Genomic DNA, 23696 nt, shown 5'->3' with positions numbered 1-23696 from the left:
ATTCCGTGAACATTAGACTTAGTGCTATATAATTAGGATGCTAAACCTCAGGATAGAGTAGTGGGGGGAAATCACATGGCAAAAGAAAATATACAATACTTTCCAACATCGAATGCAGATCCTGTTTCTCTTGCTGACTGATTCGACCCATCTGTGACGCTGATCCTTCTCAGGGGCACAATTTCGAGAAAACTCAAGCAAACAGCTCCAAACCACGGCAGCCTTTTCAGACTGGTTTGTGGTCCTCTTTGCTTTCCGGGTTGTGGCGGGGACCTTGGACTCTGGACAGGTTTCTGGACTGTTCCATGCTCTGCGAGCGCTGAGTCTGCATTCTTGACTGCATTGGAGTAGGATGCCAGGTCTCGGAGCTTGTATCTCAAGAGATAAGTCATCAGCTCCAAGGAATGTGAGAGCCAAAGGCAAAGAGAAACACTCTGTACTGTAGTCAATGGAGAGATTCTGCCTGGGGTTGTAGGTAGAGCCCTGGAGAGCAGAAGTAAGTGGCTAACAGGAGATGGAGCCTCAGGGAAGGTCCTTTCTGCAGACCCCTTAGAGGGAGGATATCCCCCCAGGTCCCCAGATATCAGACTGAGGAAAGTGGGCATGTGTTTCCCTGGAGGCTTTCGGGTGAATGGTGCATGCAAAAACCTCAAGTCCGCTGCTGCGCCCAGCCTCAGGGCAACCAGAGCCTCTTTCGTGAAGAAGTCCAGCTTCCCATTAGCTCAGCCCTCCTGCCTTCAGTAAGCCCCGCTGACTTTCAGTTGGCTTGGTCATCAGATAAATGGCTCTGTTGAAGGAGCAGCCTCTCTGTTCTTGCTGAAGACTTTTGTTTTCCTCCAACATGAGCACAACAGGCTGGAGGAAGATGTGCCGTAGGTAGAGTAACCTTGTACCGTATGACTTAAAAAAAAATCACATCAACAAAATCCACTAAAATATGAACAATGGCCGGGCATGGTGGCTCATGCCTGTAATCCTAGCACTTTGGGAGGCTGAGGTGGGTGGATCACCTGAGGTCAGGAGTTCAAAACCAGCCTGGCCATCATGGTGAAACCCCATCTTTTTAAAAAAATTAATTAATTAAAAAGAAAAAAAATATGAACAATGGCTGCCTTTGGGTGATAGACTAAGTGTATGTTATTCTCTCTTTTATATTTCTGGATGCTCTCATTTTTTCTACCATAAACATTCACTTTTTTTTTCTTTTTGAGATGGAGTCTCACTCTTTCACTCAGGCTGGAGTGCAATGGTGGGATCTTGGCTCACTGCAACCTCTGCCTACTAGGTTCAAGCCATTCACCTGCCTCAGCCTCCCAAGTAGCTGGGATTACAGGCGTCTGCCACCACACTCAGCTCGTTTTTGTATTTTTACTAGAGATGGGGTTTCACCATGTTGGCCAGGCTGGTCTCAAACTTCTGACCTCAGGTGATCCACACACCTCGGCCTCCCAAAGTGTTGGGATTACAGGCGTGAGCCACCGCACCTGGCGGCATTCACTATTTTATAATGAACTAAAAGAGCTAAAATAAAGAGAGTAGAATGTTTCACATATCATGGCATTTTGAACAAAAACTATATCTTTTATAATACAGAGACCCACCAAATGGAAAAATGCAGTGAATATTCTCTTGTGGACACCTGTCCCACACTGTTTCCTCCAAGCGAATGGCTGTTACCAAGCTGGTGACAGGTAGAACCCCTCAGTTTTTAGATGGGCTTGCAGGGATTACCCTTGTGAATCATTAAAACACAAGCATCCAATGAGTACTTTCTGACTGCCAGGTCTTCTTCTCTGTGCCTTACACGTGTGTTTCATGCATACAGCCTCCTGAAGCTGGCACCAATACAGCAGTCCTCCTTTATCCATGGTTTCACTTTCTGTAGTTTTAGCTACCTGTGATCAACCATGGTCTAGAATTATTACATGAAAAATTATAGAAATGAATATAAGTTTTTTGTTTTGTTTTTTGAGATGGAGTCTCGTTCTCGTTGCCCAGGCTAGAGTGCAATGGTTCGATCTCAGCTCACTGCAACCTCTGCCTCCTGGGTTCAAATGATTCTCCTGCCTCAGCATCCCGAGTAGCTGGGATTACAGGCAGGTGCCAGCATGCCTAGCAAATTTTATGTATTTTTAGTAGAGATGGGGTTTCACTATGTTGGCCAGGCCGGTTGCGAACTCCTGACCTCAGGCGATCCACCTGCCTCGGCCTTCCAAACTGCTGGGATTACAGGTGTGAGCCACTGTGCCTGGCCGTAAGTTTTAAATTGTGCACATTCTGAGGAGTGTGGTGGAGTCTTGCACTGTCCTGTCCCATCATACCCAGGATGGGTCATCCCTTTGTCTGGTGGGTCCACACTGTATACGCTATCTGCCTGGTAGTCACTTAGTAGCCATTGCATTATCAGATCGATTGTCGAGGTGTAGCAGTGCTTATGTTCCAGTCACACTTATTTTTACTTACTAATGACCCTAACGTGCAAGAGTAGTAATGCTGGCGATTCGAATATGCCAAAGAGAAGCTGAAATACGCTTCCTTTAAGTGAAAGGTGAAAGTTCTTCACTTAATAAGGAAAAAGGGTTGGGCCCAGTGGCTCGCGCCTGTAATTTCAGCGCTTTGGGAGGCTGAGGCAGGTAGATCACTTGAGGTAAGGAGTTCGAGACCAACCTGGCCAACATGGCGAAAACCCATCTCTACTAAAAATACAAAAATTAGCTGGGTATGATGGCATGCACCTGTAGACCCAACTATTTAGGAGGCTGATGCAGGAGAATCGCTTGAACCCTGGAAACAGAGGCTGCAGTGAGCCAAGATTGCACCACTGTATCTCCAGCCTGGGTGACACAGCAAGACTCTATCTCAAAAAAAAAAAAAAAAAAAGAAAAGGAAAAGAAATTATGTGCTTATATGCTGAGGTTGTTAAGATCTGTGGTGAGAATGAATCTTCTATTTTTTTTTCTTTTTTTTTTTTTTTTTTTTTGTTAGAGATGGGGTTTTGCCCTATTGCCCAGGCTGGTCTCAAAATGGCCATTGTTCAGCCATTATTCACATTTTGGTGGATTTTGTTCATGCGAGAACAAAATCAAGTGATATGCCCACCTTGACCTTCCAAAGTGCTAAGATTACAGGCATCAGTCACCAAGAATGAATCTCCTATCATGAAATTGTGAAGAAGGAAAAAGAAATTTGTGCTAGTTTTGGTGTTGCGCCACAAACTGAAAAAGTTATAGCCACAGTTCATGGTAAGTACTTAGTTCAGATGGAAAAGTCATTACATTTGTGAGTGGAAGACATGAACAGAAACGTGTTCTGGCTGGGTGCAGTGGCTCATGCCTGTAATCCCAACATTTTGGGAGGTCGAGGCAGGAGGATCACCTGAAGCCAGGAGTTTGAAACCAGCCTAGGCAACATAGCAAGACCTTGTCTCTACAAAATAAAATTAAAAATAAAACAACAAAGAAATTATGTAAGCATGGTGGTACATCTTGTAGTCCCAGCTCTTTTCTGACTCTTGGAGTCAGAAAAGAATTGCTTCGGCCCAGGATTTCGAGGTTACAGTGAGTTATGATCACATCACTGCACTCCAGCCTGGCTGACAGAGTAAGACTCTATCTCTAAAATATAATGAATAGACATGTCTGATTTATGGTAATCAGATTTGGTACAATCCAAGGTTCTAAGCATTCAGTGGGGCTCTTAGAACTTGTCTCTCTCTGATAAGGGGGGAACTACTATATTATTAAAATATCCTACCCATTTTAAAGAACTGAAAACAGAGGCATTGAGAAGCCAGATATGTGGAAGAGCTGGGATTTGAGCCCAGGCCACACCTGGCTGCAGAGCCTGGGTGCTGAACTGCTGCACCATTCTGCCTCTTGTAGGAGCAGAAATCCAGGTGGAACCTAAAGGAATAAAAGGCAGGTAGAGAAGGTGAGCCAGTGTTGATGCTTGCTCTGGGCTGGTTCAGGTGGGTGTTGACAGAACAGGGTCAGGGAGCAAGTCAGAAGAGCTGGGGCCAACTCAGTCTTTTTATTTCTACAGCGTGCTGGACATTTTTCCGACTGTGGTAGCCCTAGCCCAGGCCAGCTTGCCCCAGGGTCGGCGCTTTGATGGTGTGGATGTCTCCGAGGTGCTCTTTGGCCAGTCACAGCCTGGGCACCGGGTAAGTTGGGGAGGTATGTGCCCACATGAGGCCCTTTAGGAGACTGGGCTGCTGCCTCTCACCTCTGTGCAGACAGAACCATCCTCAGAAGATGCAAGCAAGTGGCTGGTTCCCACTCCATTTCAGATGAGCCTCTTTCTCCCCCCAAACCCCCATCCAGATTTATATTTAACAATTTGGCTTAGGTGGGTGTATATAGGTTCTCATTCCCTATAATGGGCATTTTTTTTTCTGCATGTTTTTAATTTAATGACATAGCTACCCATCATGTTTTGTTAGATGAGATGACTGACTAATGTCTACAACATGTTTATTGTGAGCCTCTTCCTCTAGAATGGAAGCTGCTTGAGGGCAAGAATCTGAGCCATCAAGTTCAGCTCTGAGTTCTCACTGTCTTCACTCAGCCAGCATTCAGTCCATGCAAACTGGATGAACCAATAATGGAACAAACGAACAAATGAGTGAAAGACCATTTGGACAGCAGGTCCAGCAAGGGCTTTACATCCAACATTCCCCTGGCTCCAGAGGGCTCAGCACATGCTCTGCAGCCTGTTGTGGTTTTCTTTTTTTTTTTTTTTGAGACAGAGTCTTGCTCTGATGCCCAGGCTGGAGTGCAGTGGCGTGATCTCAGCTCACTGCAACCTCCACCTCCCAGGCTCAAGGGATTCTCCTGCTTCAGCCTCCTGAGTAGCTGGGATTACAGGCCAATACCACCATGCTTGGCTAACTTTTGTATTTTTAACAGAGATGGGGTTTCACCATGTTGACCAGGCTGGTCTTGAACTCCTGATCTCAAGTGATCCACCCACCTTGGCCTCCCAAAGTGCTGGGATTACAGGTGTGAACCACCATGCCCGAACTGCAGCCTCTTCCTGACCAAGCAGTCTGTGACAATGGCTTTAGGCTTCCACTTACCAGCCTCACCTCCTCAATGTCCCCTCTTTGCACTCTGAAGCACTCATTGGCAGTGACAGCCAGGAAATGTCAGGCCTCATGGCCTTTCCTTGTCATTTCCCTGTGTTTTCCTTTCCCCAAATGGAAGAGGAAGCAGGAAGAGACAAGGAGGCCAAAGGAGCAGTGAGTCCCCTCTGCAACGCCCTGCAAATGCATGCCATTTTAGTGAGGGACCCACACATCAAAGGGTCTATTTATGTCTTTGCTAAGGGTCACATGGAAGTGACTCAAATGTACACAAGTGTCCTGTAGCTGGTAATTACTGAAGCTGTTCTTTCCACCCAGCCTCCCCCAGCAAACCAGAACACGGGTCCTCTGTGGGCCATCGGTGCCTCTGTGCACATGAATGCTGTTTTTAGGCGTTATCAGATGACGCCTGAGAGGTCTTCTGAAGTCCTGCTTCTCCCCAGAATATCTGCCCGCTAGAGCTGCGGACCCTTCCAGGCCTAGCCCTTCTTCCTAAGCAGGAGCAGCAAGCAGGAAGATGGTTTCCGCCTTGAGGTTGGAAGTTAGCAGTATGTGACCCTGGAGGGTTGTCACAGACGTCACTGGAGAGGTGCTCCAGAGTGTTTATTACCATGGCTGCTAGGAATAATTGGGGTCACCAGGAAGTGCTTCAAGGACTGTGGTCTCCTTGACGTTGTTGGTACTGCCTGTGGAAGCCAGCTCCTTCATGTGCTAACTTCCTTTCTCAGACGGGAGAGCTCTGCTCTTTCTCTAACTATAGTTTTGCGCAGGCTCACAGAGACCCCAGCGTAACTAGCGCCCAGCAGGGTTAGGCGCAGGAACCAGACTGGGAAACCAGATACAAATCACAGCATCGTCCTGGGGATGTATGATGGTGTGGTTAATGCAGCTGGAGTCAGGACTGACTTGCTCCCTAACCACACCCCATGGCCCAGAAAGAAACAGCCACACTTACTGCTTGTGGGAAGCAGCTGATGGTATCGTCAAGGTTAAGAGCACATGGGGCTGGCAGGCTGCCTCCCACAGCATGCCTGCAGGGTCAGTGAAGACACCTGAGAGAAGACTCTGAAGTTTGAGGACAACGTGGGTAGTTGCTGGACCTGAATTTCGGTTTGGTCTTCTCTGGTCAGTCCTCTCTATTGAAGCAGAGTAATAGGCCTAAAGAAATAAGAGGAAATTGTCTCAAATTTGGGGTAGCTATGGGGGAGGCCAGAAGGTAAGAATATGAGGAATGATATACACACACAAACATGCTATACATACATACATGTATACATACACACATGTGCAGACATATGTGTGGATGTGTCTGTACATGTGCATCATACATATGCATGCATATTCTAGACATGTGTATGCATATGCAGGTTTTATTTTATTTTATTTTTTTGTGATGGAGTCTCACTCTGTCTCCCAGGCTAGAGTGCAGTGGCACGATCTTGGCTCACTGCAACCTCCACCTCCTGGGTTCAAGCGATTTTCCTGCCTCAGCCTCCTGAGTAGCTGGGATTACAGGCATGGTGCCACTATGCCCAGTTAATTTTTGTGTTTTTAGTAGAGACAGGGTTTCACCATGTTGGCCAGGCTGGTCTCAAACTCCTGACCTTAGGTAATCTGCCCACCTCAGCCTCCCAAAGTGCTGGGATTACAGGTGTGAGCCACCGTGCCCAGCCTGCATATGTATGTTTGTATATCATGCACATATACGCATGTATACACATGTATGCAGATACACATGTTGGTGTACATGCATGTATAAATATGTATACATATGTGTGATTATACATGCATACATAAGTTTGCATATGCATGTGTCTATATACCTAAACATATATACATGTTTATGTTTATGTTCAAACACTATACATGTGTACATATGTATGCATATGCATGTTTATGCACATATATGTATACACTTGTATGCACACATATACATATGTATATGTCCAGACATATTCATAGAGATATATGCATATATTTATGTGCATGCCTATGCACATGTATACATATGTATATGCATGCATATGTCTGCATACATGCAAACATACACAGATGCGTATGTCTATACACACATGCATATGTGTATACATACGTACTTTTAAATAAGCACAATTTGTGTTCACTCTCAGATACATCCTGGGCTTACAAGGATTCCAACATGAGTTAGTTTAGGAACAGTTTCAGTTCTAGAAGTTCAAAGTAACTCCTGGCTATTCAGCTGAAAACAATATGTCAGTGCATCTTAGCAATTGGGTTCTTCCCTATTGCAAACCAAGTAGCCAAGAGTTAAGCAGAGAAGCAAGAGAGTTGAGAGGCGTTGCGCACGTAATGAGCTACGAGTTCCCACTGGATGGTGTTCTCACAACCCACTTCATCAACCTCTAGGGACATTGTGTCTGTGATGTTCAAAACCACGGCAGCTGACACCATGCTGCGTGTTCTTGCATCAGCCCAACCTCCTGCGTCTGATCTTGATGCGTCTGCGTCAAGGCAGTGAAGGTCACCAGGAGAGAGATGAGGTCTGCACAGCCGAGAACCAAATGTTCCACTTTATGCTTTCTGGACTCCCACATGGCAGCATCACCAATGCTCAGGTTGTACCTTAGCCCCAGGTTGTTATGATCAGGTCCAGAAATTGTCCATGAAGGAACGTTTTCCCCAATAGCTCTGCATCTGCCTAGCCCAACACTGTGTGGGGCTGCTGTGGCTCATCAAATGCTTGGCACACCCCTGGAGGCCGTACATTGAGGAAACGAGCTGCCTTGTAACGTCCAGAATGCGGATCGCTTCTCTTAGGGAGGCCCCTAGTGGCGAGAGACATCTGGAGTGGGTGGCAAACTACTGACCACCCCGTCTGCACCCTTTAGGGGCTGTGCATCCCTACCTGAATGGTGAAGAAGCCCACCTTCGGGGGATGCTATATCAGCACCCTCTAGGACCTAAAGTAAGGGAACACTTGTGCTTAAAAAAAACACAAGAAGATAAAATAGAGCAAGAATGGCAACCAGGAAGGCAAAACAAGTTTGCATAAGATAAAGTCATCTTTGAAATTTGAACCAGGCATCTGGAGAACTGTGATTCATATGTACTTTTGACAACTTCCATCCTATATTGATGTAAACAAGAAAGCCATAATGGGTCTGCTCAAACTAAAAAAAAAATGCATAGACAAGTTGTCCAAAGTCCATCTATGTTTCTGAGAATGAACCATCCCACGGTGTTGCTTCCTCTTGGATTTTGGAAGTTGCCTCTGGTAATGCCACATAAATAGTGGGAACAGAGCAGCCCACCCTCATGGAGTTTCTGTGATTGCGACCCAAGTACTATGAATGACCTGAAGCAGCAAGCCTTCACTCCCATCTTCTGCGTGTCCGAGTGCATCGTCTATCAATTGACAATAGATTTTCCAAGTCTCCCACTTTCTGCTGTCTCAAGAAGGAAACGAAACAGTCTCCTGTGGTGAAGAGGCTTGGCTTTCTGCGGGGATGGAAGAAGTGAGGGTTTTCAGTTACGACTTCTTTTCCTGTTTGGAAGGAACCTGCTGTCATCACGCGCGCCCTGGGTATTTGTAGGGATTGTCATGAGAACCTGGAAGCAGCAGGTGTGGGGAGGAGACCCACCTCGGCGGCATCCTCTCAGAGTTGTGAAACTCGGGGGGTACAGCTGTTTACTGCTCCAACAGATGTTTCTCATTTTTCTTTAAAGTCCCGTGGAAACTTTGAATCATGTAAGTGCCTTTCCAGCCATATATATGGTTGTGATTCATACCAAGGCAATGTCATGCTTTTAGCCCAGACCCAGCAACCTACCAAGGACGCTGGCCTTTTATTTTCTTTCACATCCTTCCCTTGAGAACCCTGAATTAGGTGTTTCCATTCTGTAGGGTAATTCTTTTATCTGTGACCTGATGAGGAAAGATTTCCTCAGTCCAAATATAGTCAGATTGAGTCATAGCTGTGGGCGTCTGTGTCCAGAGGCTGGGCTGTGCCTGGTTCTGGGGAAATCAAGGATGCCACATTTTGTACCATCCCTGCTCAAGAGAGAGTTGGAAAATTGACTTGATGCTAAAGAAGCCTTTTTTCCAAGAGATTTAAGGGTCACCTGCATCAGAATCCCTGGAAATATTTGTAAAACAAGTAAGTCCCCAAGGCCCATCCTGACCCTGAGGGGTTGGAACTCAGGCAGGGTGGTCTTGTAGGTCTGTGACCTGTGCACCACACAGAGCCGCGCACTTGTAGAGGCTCTGTGCTTGGTTTTAAGCTCTGCCATAGTCATCGTGAAATTTTAAGTTTGTGTATAAGGTATCCCAGATTTGCATTTTGCAGTGGACTTTGTAAATTACATAGCAGGTTTCAGGCCTAGGAATCTGACCTACCTAGTGAGACCTTTTGCCTACTCTTCCAGAGTTGTAACCCACTCCCATCAATTAACCAGCAAAATAACTTCACAGGCTCCCTGGGGTTGGCTGGTGTGGACTCCAGGCTTGTGTCTGTCAGTGTGTGTTGGGGTGCAGGCATAGGGAAAGCAGACCCTAAAAAAGGCAGTAATATTTTCCAGGGAGCATCCAGTATCATCTAGCATGTTTTATTTTATTTTATTTTATTTATTTATTTTTTTGAGACAGGGTCTCACTCTGTCATCCAGCCTGGAGTGCAGCGGTATGATCATAGCTCACTGTAGCCTTAACCTCCCAGGCTCCAGCAATCCTCTCACCTCAGCCTCCGAGTAGCTGGAACCACAGGTGTGCACTACAATACCTGGTTAATTTTTGTCTTTTTTTGTAGAGAAGGGCCTTGCTGTGTTGCCCAGGTTGGTTTCAAACTCCTGGGCTCAAGCGATCCTCCTACCTTGACCTCCCAAGGTGTTGGGATTACAGGTGTGAGCCACCGAGCTCCCCCAATTTTTCTATTAGTAAGCTCTGCCACTCTTTCCCAGGTGCTGTTCCACCCCAACAGTGGGGCAGCTGGAGAGTTTGGAGTCCTGCAGACTGTCCGCCTGGAGCGTTACAAGGCCTTCTACATTACCGGTGAGTGAGGGGCCACCTAGCCCTGCCTCCCATGTGCACACCTGCACGGGGACCCTGCGGACTCTCACCCAGGCCTCTGGGAGTGAGTGTGAGCTGCCCTCCTTTCGGGGGGTTCCCAGCACCTCTTGACAGTGTCTCCCCCAAACCCAGGGTCCCTGCACAGACTCTCTGGATCCCCCATATGCAAATAAGGTCTTTGTGCTGTTCTCCTGACTCTCTAGGGAGCTGGGAGCTCTCAACACATTTATTTAGCTCCTTTTCACCCAGAGTGTTTCCCATTATTATACTTTAAATGCCAGTTTGGATGAACATTAAATGGAAGCCTAGAGATATTTTAAAGTATAATTTACTTGACAATAGACTGTTTCAGAAAACAGACTTTAGAGGACTAGTTAGCAAACCGACAGAATTCTCTCTGCTTCTTGGTTCACTGTGACTATCCATCTCTTAGATGTATATCTTAGAAGTGTCACACTGGATCAGGATGGTCCTCAGGGTCCTCCGATGGCGTCTTGCTGCCAACTGAATTCACACTCTGACTCCTGAGTCCTTCTGTCTTTCCAGCCTTAGTTTTCCGCAAACAAGTCTCCTCTTCCTTGGTCTCCATGTTTAAATCCCCTTCAGCTTTTTTTTTTATTAAAGATGGAATCTTGCTGTGTCGCCAGGCTGGAGTGCAATGGTGCAATCTCGGCTCACTGCAACCTCCGCCTCCCGATTCAAGGAATTCCTCTGCCTCAGCCTCCTGAGTAGCTGAAATCACAGGCGTGCACCACCATGCCCAGATAATTTTTCATATTTTAGTAGAGAGGGGGTTTCACCATGTTGGCCAGAATCGTCTTGAACTCCTGGCCTCATGATCTACCCGCCTCAGCCTCCCAAAGTGGTGGGATTACAGGCATGAGCCACCGCGCCCAGCCCACTTTCAGCTTTTAAGACCCAAGTCAAATGTCACTTTCACAAAATTCTCTCTTGTCTTCCCAGCTGGCTAGGAATCCTGGGGAACTCTGTTATCTCACTTTCTGCTACGCACGCCAGTCATTTAGATACATGTTTTATCTCCTGTACTAGTTTTAAGCTTTCCAAATTCAGAACTCTTTCAGTGCTTTAATCTTTGTTGTCTTGAAGTGCTTAGCTACATTTTTTTTTTTTAATGAATGAAAAACAAAAACTAAAAAAAGGAAAACCTGTGACCTAATGCAGATTCCAACTTGATTCAGTTATTTCATGTTGGAGCTTTTCAAAGAATTAGATAATAAAAAAATTATTTTCTCTGTGTGTAAATAAGAGATCCAGAAGAAAACGTGGCATAAAATTTTACATAACATGACTTGAAGGGTATTAAAAATGTCACAAAAATCTTTGATTCTCTAAAACCTAAAACTCAAAACAGTCAGATATTTGTTATGTTTTCAGATGAAAAGTTTCTAGATTAGAATCCTTATATTACATTATGTAAGAGGTATGGGACTTCCAGGCTGAGTTAATTTCACAAGGAATAGTCCTGCCAGAAGGCCCTTGGCAGCACAATGTTGGAATCATACACGTTACTATGGAGTAATAGGGCTGTTTAAAATGATCACAATCAGATAGGAATTATAGCACCCAAGGGAGATCTGCTCTTCTAAGGAGTCACCAAACTCCCAAGAGAGTCTGGATAGGGAGCACTAAACTTTTAATCCATCAGTGAAAACTGGGAATAGGACAAAACAGCAGTATGTTCTGATTCCCCCTTCTTCTTGCTTCTAACATTTACATACCAGTTACTCATAACTGCTTTTGAATAAGCTAGATGAATTGACATCTACCACATTAGATTAGAGAAAGATGTGTGCTTCTTGACGAGGATATCATGTTACGGTCACACACTGGGAGTGGCCTTAGAAAGACAACCAGTCTGTTTTGGCAAGTGGCCTAGAATTAAGATACCTTATTGTTTTTCATTTTAAAAAGCAGATAAGGCAGCTGTGATGGCTCACGCCTATAATCTCAGCACTCTGGGAGATTAAGGTGAGTGGATCTCTGAGGTTAGGAGTTCGAGACCAGCCTGGCCAACATGGTAAAACTTCATCTCTACTAAAAATAAAAAATTAGTCAGGTGTGGTGGCACATGCCTATAGTCTTAGCTACTCAGGATGCTGAGGCAGGAGAATCGTTTGAGCCCCAGAGGCAGAGGTTGCAGTGAGCCAAGATTGTATCACTGCACACTGCACTCCAGCCTGGGCAACAGAGTAAGACTCCGTCTCCCAAAAAAAAAAAAAAAAAAAAAAAAAAAGCAGTTAAGGCAACCTGTACACATAGTGAGAGGCCCCAGATATAAAATGTATAATTTGGTGAGGTTTTATAAGTGTAGATACCTGTTTATGTACTCTTTTAATGGTGTGAGTTCCGTTGCTTATTTTTGTCTTTTTCTTTTTCTATTGATTGATTTTCAACTGTTAAGCCAACTTTGCATTTCTGGATAAATCCCATTTAGTCATGATGTATTGTACTTTTTATCTCTTGCTGGATTTGATTTGCTAAGACTTTATCTATAATTTTCCTTTCTTGTCTGTGTCAAGGTTTGGGATCAGGATTTTCCTGGCCTTATAAAACGAGTTCAAAAATATTCCCTTCTCTGTTTTCTGAAAGGGTTTGTGTAAGATCAGTATTATTTCTTTCATGTTTGATTGAATTCATCTGTGAAATGATTTGCCAGACTCAGTGTTGTGAAGATTTTGTCTTATTTTTAAAAAGAGTGTTAGTATTTTAGGTCTTATATTTAGATCTCAGATCCATTTCCAGTTAATTTTGGTATGTGGCATAAGGGAAGGGTCCAGCTTCATTGTTTTACATGTTGACACCTAGTTTTCCCAGCACCTTCTGTTTGTTGAAAGACTGTGGCACCCTTGTTAAAAATCATTTGATCATACATGTGAGGGATAATTTCCACTGTCTCTTCTTTTCCATTAGTTGTATGTCTATCCTTCTGCCAGTACCACACTGTTTTGATTACTGTAGACTTGTTGTAGTTTCGAAATCAGGAAGTGGGAGTCCTCCAGTTTTGGGCCTTTTTTGTTTTTTTTTTCAAGACTGTTTTGACTATTATGGGTCCTTTGAGATTCCATGTGAATTTTAGGATGGATTTTTCTATTTCTGCAAAAAAACATCATTGGGATTTTGATAAGGATTGTACTGAACCTGTAGATTACTTTGGGTAGTGTTGACATTTTAACAATATAAGTCTTTCAATCCATGAACATGGGATGTAACCATTTATTTATGTCTTCCTTAATTTCTTTCAGCTATATTTTATGGTTTTCATTATATAAGACTTTCATTTTTTGTGTTAATTTCTGTTTTATTCTTTTTGGTGCCATTGTAAATGAAATTGTTTTTGCAATTTTCTTTTTCAGATTGTTCACTATTAGTGTGTAGAAATCTAACTGTTTTTGTGTTTTGAATTTCAATCCTGCTATTTTGCTGAGTTCCTTTATTAGTTTTGCTTTTATGTGGAATCTTTAGGTTTTCTTCATATAAGATTATATCATCTCTGAAGGAGGTCATTTTACTTCTTCCATTCCAATTTGGATGCTTTTTTTCCTTTTGCTTGCCTAATTGCTCTGGCAGGAATGTCCAGTACTATGTGGAACAGAAGTGGCAAAAATGGCATTGAAACTTTTATTAATATGTTATGTTCTTCTCTTTGTCTCTTATAACCTTTTAAAAATTTAATGTCTATTTTGTATGATAACTAGGATAGCCACTTTTGCTGTCTTTTGATTATTATTTGCATGGAAAATCTTTTTCTACTGTTTCACATTATTTATTTATTTTTCCATGGGTTATTGGGGTACACATGGTGTTCGGTTACATGAGTTAGTTCTTTAGTGGTGATTTGTGAAAATTTGTTGCACCCATCACCCAAGCAGCATGCACTGCACCCTATTTGTAGTCTTTCATCCTTTGCCCCCTTCCCACCCTACCACCAAATCCTCAAAGTCCATTATGTCATTCTTATGCTTTTGCATCCTCCTCATAGCTTAGCTCTCACATATCATTAAGAATATACGATGTTTAGTTTTCTATTCCTGAGTTACTTCACTTCGAATCATAGTCTCCAGTCTCATCCAGGTTGCTTCAAATGCTGTTGATTCACTCCTTTTTATGGCTGAGTAGTATTCCATTGTATATATATACCACAGTTTCTTTATCCACCCTGTTGATTGATGAGCACTTGGGTTGGTTCCACGATTTTGCAGTTGCAAATTGTGCTGCTATAAATATGTGTGTGCAAGTATGGTTTTTGTATAATGAATTCTTTTCCTCTGGGTAGATACCCAGTAGTGGGATTGCTGGATCAAATAGTAGTTCTACTTTTAGTTCTTTAAGGAATCTCCACACTGTTTTCCATAGTGGCTGTACTAGTTTACATTCCCACCAGCAGTGTAGAAGTGTTCCCTGTTCACTGCATCCATGCCAACGTCTACTGTGTTTTGGTTTTTTGATTATGACCATCCTTGCAGGAGTGAGGTGGTATCACATTGTGGTTTTGATTTGCATTTCCCTGATCATTAGTGATGTTGAGCATCTTTTCATGTTTCTTGTCCATTTGTATGTCTTCTTTTGGTGATTGTCTGTTCACGTGCTTAGCCTACTTTTTGATGGGATTGTTTTTTTCTTGCTGATTTGTTTGAGTTCATTGTAGGTTCTGGATATTAGTCCTTTGTCAGATGTGTAGATTGTGAAGATTTTCTCCCACTCTGTGGACTGTTTACTCTGCTGACTGTTCCTTTTGCCATGCAAAAGCCCTTTGGTTTAATTAAGTTCCAGCTATTTATCTTTGCTCTTATTGCATTTGCTTTTGGGTTCTTGTTCATGAAATCCTTGCCTAAGGCAATTCCTAGAAGTGTTTTTCCAATATGATCTTCTAGAATTTTTATAGTTTCAGATCTTGGATTTAAGTTCTTAATCAATCTTGGTTGATTTTTGTATAAGGTGAGAGATGAGGATTCAGTTTCATTCTCCTACATGTGGTTAGCCAGTTATCCCAGCACCATTTGTTGAAAACAGTATCCTTGCCCCACTTTATGTTTGTGTTTGCTTTGTCGAAGATCAATTGGCTGTAAGTATTTGGGTTTATTTCCGTGTTCTATATTCTGTTCCAGTGGTCTATGTGCCTATTTTTATACCAGTACTATCCTGTTTTGGTGTCAAAAGGGTTGGTACCAATTCTTCTTTGAATGTCTGGTAGAATTCTTCTATGGATCCGTCTGGTCCTAGACTTTTTTTGTTGGTAATTTTTTAATCTTGCTGCTTGTTATTGGTCTGTTCAGAGTATCTAATTCTTCCTGATTTAAGCTAGAAGTTGTATTTTTCCAGGAATGTATCCATCTCTTCTAGGTTTTCTAGTTTAAATGCGCAAAGGTGTTCATAGTAGCCTTGAATGATTTTTTGTATTTCTGCGGTGTCTGTTGTAATATCTCCCGTTTTGTTTCTTATTGAGGTTATTTGGATTTTCTCCTTTCTTTTCTTGGTTTAATCTTGGTAACAGTCTATCAATTTTATTTATGTTTTCAAATAACCAGCTTTTTGTTTCATTTATCTTTTATATTTTTTTGTTTGTTTCAATTTTATTTAGTTCTGCTCTGATCTTGGTTATTTCCTTTTGTCTGCTGGGTTTGGTTTGTTTTTGTTTCTCTAGTTCATTAAGGTATGACCTTAGAATGTCAGTTTGTGTTCTTTCAGTCTTTTTGATGTAGGTGTTTAGGGATTTGAACTTTCCTCTTAGCACCTCCTTTGCTGTATCCCAGAGGTTTTGATAGGTTGTGTCACTATTGTCATTCAGTTTAAAGAATTTTGAAATTTCCATCTTGATTTCGTTTTTGACCTAATGATCATTCAGAAGAAGGATATATAATTTCTATGTATTTGCATGGTTTTGAATGTTCCTTTGGAATAGATTTCCAGTTTTATTCTACTGTGGTCTGAAAGGGTGCTTAATATAATTTCAATTTTCTTAAATTTATTGAGGCTCACTTTGTGACCTATGATATGGTCTATCTTGGAGAAAGTTACATGCACTCTTTAATAGAATGTGTATTCTACAGTTGTTGGATGGGATGTTCTGTATATATCTGTTAAGTCCATTTGTACTCAGGTATAGTTTAAATCCATTGTTTCTTTGTTGACTTTCTGTCTTGATGACCTGTCTAGTGCTGTCAGTGCAGTATTGAAGTCCCCCACTATTACTGTGTTGCTATCTCATTTCTTAACGTCTATTAGTAACTGTTTTATAAATTTGGGAGCTCCAGTGTTAGGTGCATATATGCTTAGGATTGTGATATTTTCCTGTTGGACAAGGCCTTTTACCATTATATAGTCTCTCTGTCTTTTTTAACTGCTGTTGCTTTCAAGTTTGTTTTGTCTGATGTAAGAATAGCTCCCTGCTCTCTTTTGGTGTCCGTTTGCATGAAATGCCTTTTTCCACCCCTTTACTTTAAATGTATGTGAGTCCTTATGTGTTAGGTGAGTCTCCTGAAGGCAGCAGATACTTGGTTGGTGAATTCTTATCCATTCTGCAGTTCTGTATCTTTTAAGCGGAACATTTAGACCATGTACATTCAATGTTAGTATCAAGATGTGAGGTACCATTCCATTCCTTGTGCTATTTGTTGCCTGTGTACCTTGGTTTTTTGTTTTTGCTTTTCAAATTGTGTGTGTTTTTTTTATTATAGGTCCTGTGAGATTTATGCATTAAAGAAGTTCTGTTTTAATGTGTTTCCAGGGTTTGATTCAAGATTTAGAGCCCCTTTTAGCAGTTCTTGTAGTGGTGGCTTGGTAGTAGTGAATTTTCTCAGCATTTGTTTGTCTGAAAAAGACTGTATCTTTCCTTCATATATGATGCTTAGTTTCACTGGATACAAAATTCTTGACTGAGAATTGTTCTGTTTGAGGAGGCTGAAGATATGGCCCCAATCCCTTCTAGCTTGTGGAGTATCTGCTGTTAATACTGATAGGTTTTCCTTTATAGGCTACCTCATATTTTTGTATTAGGTTTTCCTTTATAGGTTACCTGGTGATGCTTTTGCAATGAGTTTCCCAGGTGTTCTTTGTGCTTCTTGTATTTGGATGTCTAGGTCTCTAGTAAGGCCAGGGATGTTTTCCTCAATTATTCCCCCAATATAGTTTCCAAACCTTTAGATTTCTCTTCCTCTGCAGGAACACTGATTATTCTTAAGTTTGGTTGTTTAGCATAATCCCAGCCTCCTTGGAGGCTTTGTTCATGTTTCCTTATTCTTTTTTCTTTGTCTTTGTTGGATTGGGTTGATTCGAAGACCTGTCTTCAAGCTCTGAATTTCTTTCTTCTGCTTGTTTGGTTCTATTGCTGAGACTTCCCACAGCATGATGCGTTTCTATAAGTATGTCCAATGTTTCCTGAAGTTTTAAGTGTTTTTTCTTTAAGCTGTCAATTTCCTTGACTATTTCTCCCTTCACTTCTTGTACTGTTTTTTGGATTTTCTTGCATTGGGCTTTACCTTTCTCTGGTGCCTCCCTAATTAGCTTAATAACTAACCTCCTGAATTCTTTTTCAAGTAAATCACGGGTTTTTTTTCTTGGTTTGGATCACTGCTGGTGAGCTAGCATGATTTTTGGGGGAGTGTTAAAGAGCCTTGCTTATCATATTACCAGAGTTGGTTTTCTGGTTCCTTCTCAGTTGGGTCGGTTATTATGAAGTCTCAGTCTTTTGGTGAGCCTATGTCTTTGGACTGTGAACTTCACAAGTGCTTCTTAGTTTTCCCCTTCCCTCCTCTTAGGTGGAACAGCTAGAGTGGCTAGAGCTGGATATTTCCCTTCCCTTCGGTCAGTTAGGCTGTGAGAAAAACCTAAGTAATTTAAGCTCTGGTAAAAGAGTTTCTCCTGAGGGCAAGCCCTGTTAAGAAGAATAGAACATTTTGGTATATTTAAAAATTACTTTTATCCTACCCCTCTTGGAAGGATGAGGGGATTTTTCTCCAATATTTACTGTAAGAACTGGGTTGAGCTCCTCGAGGTAAAATTCACAAAAGTGTGTGTTTGTGTTGGGGGCGGGGCTTGATAAATGGGTCCTACTGGGGTTTTTTCTCTCTCACACTTGTCCACCCTGAGCCTCCAGCAATTTGTCAATTACAGTTCAGGTTTTCCTTACTCCTGGCCCTGGTTCCTGCAGAGGTTTCTGCTTGTGGGTTTCCGCTCTGGTAAGTTGTGATTCTTTCTATTTGCCTGTCTGTCTCTCTGATTTTGGAGGCAGTAGTTTGCCCTGTGACCTCACCTCTCTGAAAGACCTAATAATTGTTGATTTTTTAGTTTGTTCAGATTTTTACTTGTTGTTAGAATGGAGTGATGACTGTCAACCTCCTTACATGCCAGACTAGAAACTGGGAGTCTCCTATTTATTTGTCCTTAAAAATTGTAAACTGGACATTGTTGGTGAAGCATTATAGTGATTCTGATTTCTGTTATCTGAGATGTTGATTTTTATTTTCACTGGCAGTTAATTAGTAGTCAATCCCCTTCAACTTATAAAGCCTTAGTTTTACACTTTGTTAGATGAGTCTTCCAGATTTTTCCCTTGATCTTAGGCAGATCGCTCAGTCATAGGACACAGTCTGTACTCCTAGCATGAAATGTTTGTTAAAGCTCATGTCACTGCCCTTTCCTGGCAATGAATAATCATCAAATTCTACTTCAAACTCTACGCAAAGATAACAACTATTAATCTCTACTGATCAACTGGACTCTCAGTCACAGGAGGAAAGCTAGTAATAGAAGGTTGTCTAAAGGCTTTGAGATCTACTCATTCTCCTAAATATTTCAAATTTTATTTCTGGCCAGATTGGACCAGAAGGCTGAATCCTTAGGTAGTATGGCTTTGCCCCTATAGATTTCCTTGTACTGAGTTGTACGTTGGCACCTTATCTCATCGTATAGTAAAGGACTAATCTCAGTTTTATTTTTCACAAGAATGCCATTGAGCATTCCATCCTACAGGGCTCCCTGGAAGAATTTCTCTCCGATCTTAGTGCCAGAAAAAGCTCTGCTTCTCCTGAGCAATTGATAAGTTTGTTTCGTTAATGTTTGGCTACTGGTAAGCTCAGAAGCAAGGTCACTGTTTAGGAATTCTTCTGTTTCTGAGGGCTATCTTTTGCCTTTATTCCCTTTGTTTATTTAATTATGTTTATTTCCATCAGATACCTTAACTTACTTTTTGTATAGCAAAGGCAAAAGAGAAAAAAAAAAAAAAGTCATTGGAATCATGAAGAGCCAGGGAAGCTGCTATCTTTCCAAACATTTTTGTACTTCCTCTTTTGGATGGCTTTCATAGCCAGATTTGAATACATGTAAGACTGTCATCTTCAACCCAAAGTGAAATTGCTTACCTGCCTTTCCACTTGATTCACCAATTGGTTTTCAAGAAATCGATTTTCAAAAAAATCAAATTTACTCCTAAAGGGCAGAGGTTAAAAATAGTTTAAAAAATTACATCCTGATTTTGTGTCAATATAGATACTTGAATGAGTATTCTACTGGCTCTGAAGGCAAGCCCAAGGAGAAGTTCCAAATCATTTTACCTTGGGCGCAGTGGTTCCTGCTGATAATCCCAGCATTTTGGGAGTCTGGGACAGGAGGATTGCTTGAGGCTGGGAGTTCGAGATCAGCTTGAGCAACATAGCGGGACGCTGTCTCCAAAAAAAAAAAAAAAAAAGCTGGGCATGGTGGTGCATGCCTGTAGCCTCAGCTACTTGGGAGGCTGAGGTGGGCGGATTGCTTGAGCTCAAAAAGGTTGAGGCTGCAGTGAGCTAGGATCATGCTACTATACTGAAGCCTGGGCAACAGAGCCAGATCCTGGCTCAAAAAACAAAAACAGAAACAGAAATGAAAACAAAACATTTTGGACCACAGGATCATCATTGGAAGGAGCAAATAGATTCTCCAGGTAATTTCTTTGACAGAGAGAGCCATCATTGGAACATTTGGTTATCTGGTACGTTTGAATTAATGTACACACCGGCAGCTCTCATCTTTACAATATAGGGTAACTGTCAGAGTTAGTGAGGTGTTTGTTGTCATCCCCTCTCTAGGTGGGGCCAGAGCATGTGATGGGAGCACCGGGCCTGAGCTGCAGCATAAGTTTCCTCTTATTTTCAACCTGGAAGATGATATCGCGGAAGCTGTGCCTCTAGAAAGAGGTGGTGCGGAGTACCAGGCTGTGCTGCCCGAGGTCAGAAAGGTTCTTGCAGACGTCCTTCAAGACATTGCCAATGACAACATCTCCAAAGCAGATTACACTCAAGACCCTTCAGTAACGCCCTGCTGTAATCCCTACCATATTGCCTGCCGCTGCCAAGCCACATAACAGACTAATTATCATTCCATAAGGAGGAATATCTGGAAGCTCAACAGGCCAGTTTGCTTCCCATTTTTACCCTCTTTACAAACACACACTTTAGTTTCGTCTTGGAATTTAGTTTTGCATGTGCCACCTTACGTATCCCTTCAGTATCGTGTCCCTCCTCCACGCCAGCCTGAGAGAGCAGCTGAGCTGCACTGGCTCTGAGCAGGGAGTGTACCCTAATGGGAAGCACACAGGCTTTGGAGTCAGGCCCAGGTGCCAGCTCCAGCTTTTGAACGTGGGCAATTATTTAACCTAACTTACAAGTTCATTTTGAGAGTTAAATAAAGGCATATGTGAAAATGCCTGGTGTGTTACCTGACATAGAGCAGATATTCAATACATTTCAGTTTCCTTGTTTCTCTGGTCGTTGTGGCATGAATCCATTCTAATTAGTATCTGGGACAGAGCTTCTCTATTTTTTTATCCTTCCGCAAACCAGTGTACTCACTGGTTTCCATCTTTAATATGCAAACAAATCACCTGGGATCTTATAAGAATCCAGATTCTGTCTTAGTAGGTCTCAAGTGGAGCCTGAGATCTTAGATTTCTAGCAAACAATGACTTGAAGAGCACAGATTTAGACCAGACAAAGTTAGGTCTTTTTCCAGATCTCAGAGCAGACGAGTCCATGGATAAGTCTGTGGCCCGATCTGCTTCCTCTCCGAAGGGTGAAATTATTGCATTTAAAAGATGTTAAAGAGTTCTTCCTGACCCCTAAAACCACGAGGAAGTAAAATAAAATGTAAAAACCTCAAAAATGCATTGCCATGATTTTATTATTAGTGTCCAAAATGGGACTCCCAAGTAATAAATGATTTATTCCAGTCACAGCAAAATAAAGACTTTGCCTGGCTAAAATAGTCTCTCTAAGTATGTAATATACAGGAAATACAATTCAAAGATATGTTCCTATAAGTACATTTTTTTACACGGCATATATTTTAAAAAGGAGGCCCCTTTTAATATAAAATTCTGGTTATATACCAATATGGTTAATCAGCTTTACACTATGGTTGGAACATATTTTAAATAGCATAACGTGTGTACAATGTCTCCCACGCCCACTGGCAACCAGGGTTGCGGGAAGCTTGGTGAGGAGTTAACCACGTCCTGTGGTTTAAGCAGTGTAGCACCGGGATTCCTGCCCCCCTTTCTGCTCACACAATTGCACTCCATTCTTCCACCTTCCTTGTTTTCTCCAAAACCACCTGATAGGGGATGTCCTGATTTCTGAGGTGTGCTTCTCATCATGACTGCTTCGTTTTGCCCTTCTGATTTCCACGGCACAAGATTATCTACCAAAATCAAAACAGAATGGCCTTACCTTCTCAGAAAGAGGCTGGTAGGCAGGTGCATTATCAACAGGTCTGTGCCCATGTCAGGTGGGCAGGGGGAGGCTGGGCACAGCCAAGTTTTTCTGTCTGACCTCGCTCATGGCCACAGAACACTCACGCAGCTTCTTTAGGTTTAGACAAGTATGACACAGTTCTAGAAAATACTGTATAAAAATGTGTGTGTGTATTTATATGTATAAATTTTTTAATGGCTCATCTTACTTGTAAACATGGACTGCTCAATCACTATTAAAAAGTCAGTTTAGGCTGGGCATGGTGGCTCATGCCTGTAATCCCAGCACTTTGGGAGGCCAAGACAGGCGGAACACAAGGTCAAGAGATAGAGACCATCCTGGCCAACATGGTGAAACCCCATCTACTACTAAAAATACAAAAATTAGCCAGGCATGGCAGTGTAAGCCTATGGTCCCAGATACTTAGGAGGCTGAGGGAGGAGAATTGCTTGAACCTGGAACCTGGGAGGTGGAGGTTGCAGTGAGCTGAGATCATGTCACTGTACTCCAGGCTGGAGACAGAGTGAGACTCCACCTCAAAAAAAAAAAAAAAAAAAAAAAAGGTCAAGCTCATGCGTGTAATCACAGCACTTTAGGAGGCTGAAGTCGGCAGATCACCTGAGGTCAGGAGTTTGAGATCAGCCTGGCCAACATAGTGAAACCATGTCTCTACTAAAAATACAAAAATTAGCTGGGTATGGTGGCATGCCTGCAATCCCAGCTACTTGGGAAGCTAAGACCGGAGAATCACTTGAAGCTGGGAGGTGGAGGTTGCAGTGAGCAGAGATTGTGCCAACACACTCCAGCCTGAGGGACAGAGTGAGACTCTGTCTAAAAAAACCCCGAAAAACTCAGTTTATACCCTGGGGCCTTATTTTCTTACTCTTGCTCACAAGATTGGGACTAGTCTCACAAAATACACAGACTTGTACAGGTTGGCTTGTTCCTGAAACAAAAGCTTCTCATCCTTCTGAATGTAACAGCTTTCTAAGGTACCAGAAATGATCAGGTCTCTTTTCTTTCATTGCTCTCAGAGCAAAAGTAAATCCCAAGAAGGCAAGCGTGAACCTATGCAGGGAAATGTCAGTGTATGTTCTAAAAAGATCACTAGTGATGACAACGATTCTCCTGCCTCAGCTTCCCGAGTACCTGGGATTACAGGTGCATACCACCATGCCCTGCTAATTTTTTGTATCTTTAGTAGAGATGGAGTTTCACCATGTTGGCCAGGCTGATCTCAAACTCCTGACCTCGTGATCCGCCTGCCTCAGCCTCCCAAAGTGCTGGGATTACAGGCGTGAGCCACCGTGCCTGACCTGGCCTACATTCTTAAGGCAGTGGCATGACAATTCAGAGTAAAGACACAAAGAGGAAGTTCTCCAGTACCCCTCATTGAACATTTCTGTCAATTCAAGCATGACTGAGATGGTCCATGTTGACAGAGCACCCTAGGAGCACACCTGCCTCTGGTCCTTACGTGGTGAGATGGAGAAGCCTGCCTGCTATCACCATCTACCTGCAGGCTGGAGGGCAGGCTTTGGGGTTGGTGGCTGCCATGACACCCAGCCCTGCACACAGTGGCTGCCCAACACTCACGAGGATCTAAGGGAGCTTTTTTGGTGACCACTCACTGGCAGGAAGTATTTCTTGTGTATAAATAAGAATTCCTCATGCAGTTTCAACCAGCTTTCACTCATTTGGTCCATAGAAGGGATAAGAAACAACTGTCTTATGCCCAGCTTCCTGGCACCAAATGGGCACACAGGCCTCAGGGCAAACTTTCACACTAGTTCTTCAATTAAGCGCCTCCCCTTTTCCTTTTTACCCC

The 23696-nt window shown here is 42.7% G+C and overlaps 2 protein-coding genes across 12 annotated transcripts in view; one reads left to right on the top strand and one right to left on the bottom strand.

Moving 5' to 3' along the window:
* The window catches only part of ARSG (arylsulfatase G), a 146565-nt gene extending 125020 nt beyond the window's left edge, over positions 1-21545 (top strand). For 4 of the 9 annotated variants that reach the window (XM_032241904.1, XM_032241905.1, XM_032241907.1 and 1 more), the window contains exons 10-12: positions 4042-4162; positions 10019-10109; positions 20207-21545. In XM_032241904.1, the coding sequence (XP_032097795.1) occupies positions 4042-4162; positions 10019-10109; positions 20207-20481 (487 nt within the window). In that variant the 3' untranslated portion in view covers positions 20482-21545. Of the gene's footprint in view, positions 1-4041; positions 4176-10018; positions 10110-20206 lie in introns of all 9 variants that reach the window. The other 5 variants (XM_032241908.1, XM_032241909.1, XM_032241910.1 and 2 more) reach the window with 4 other exon arrangements.
* WIPI1 (WD repeat domain, phosphoinositide interacting 1) overlaps positions 21279-23696 on the bottom strand; it is a 39492-nt gene continuing 37074 nt past the window's right edge. For 2 of the 3 annotated variants that reach the window (XM_032241916.1, XM_032241914.1), the window contains one exon: positions 21279-21815. In XM_032241916.1, the coding sequence (XP_032097807.1) occupies positions 21768-21815 (48 nt within the window). In that variant the 3' untranslated portion in view covers positions 21279-21767. The remainder of the gene's footprint in view (positions 21816-23696) is intronic. The other variant, XM_032241915.1, reaches the window with a different exon arrangement.

The sequence above is a fragment of the Sapajus apella genome, unplaced genomic scaffold (assembly GCF_009761245.1).
Source record: "Sapajus apella isolate SASKATOON/1434 unplaced genomic scaffold, GSC_monkey_1.0 scaffold48, whole genome shotgun sequence".
Taxonomy (NCBI): Eukaryota; Metazoa; Chordata; class Mammalia; order Primates; family Cebidae; genus Sapajus; species Sapajus apella.
This window is presented reverse-complemented; position numbering and strand designations above follow the sequence as displayed.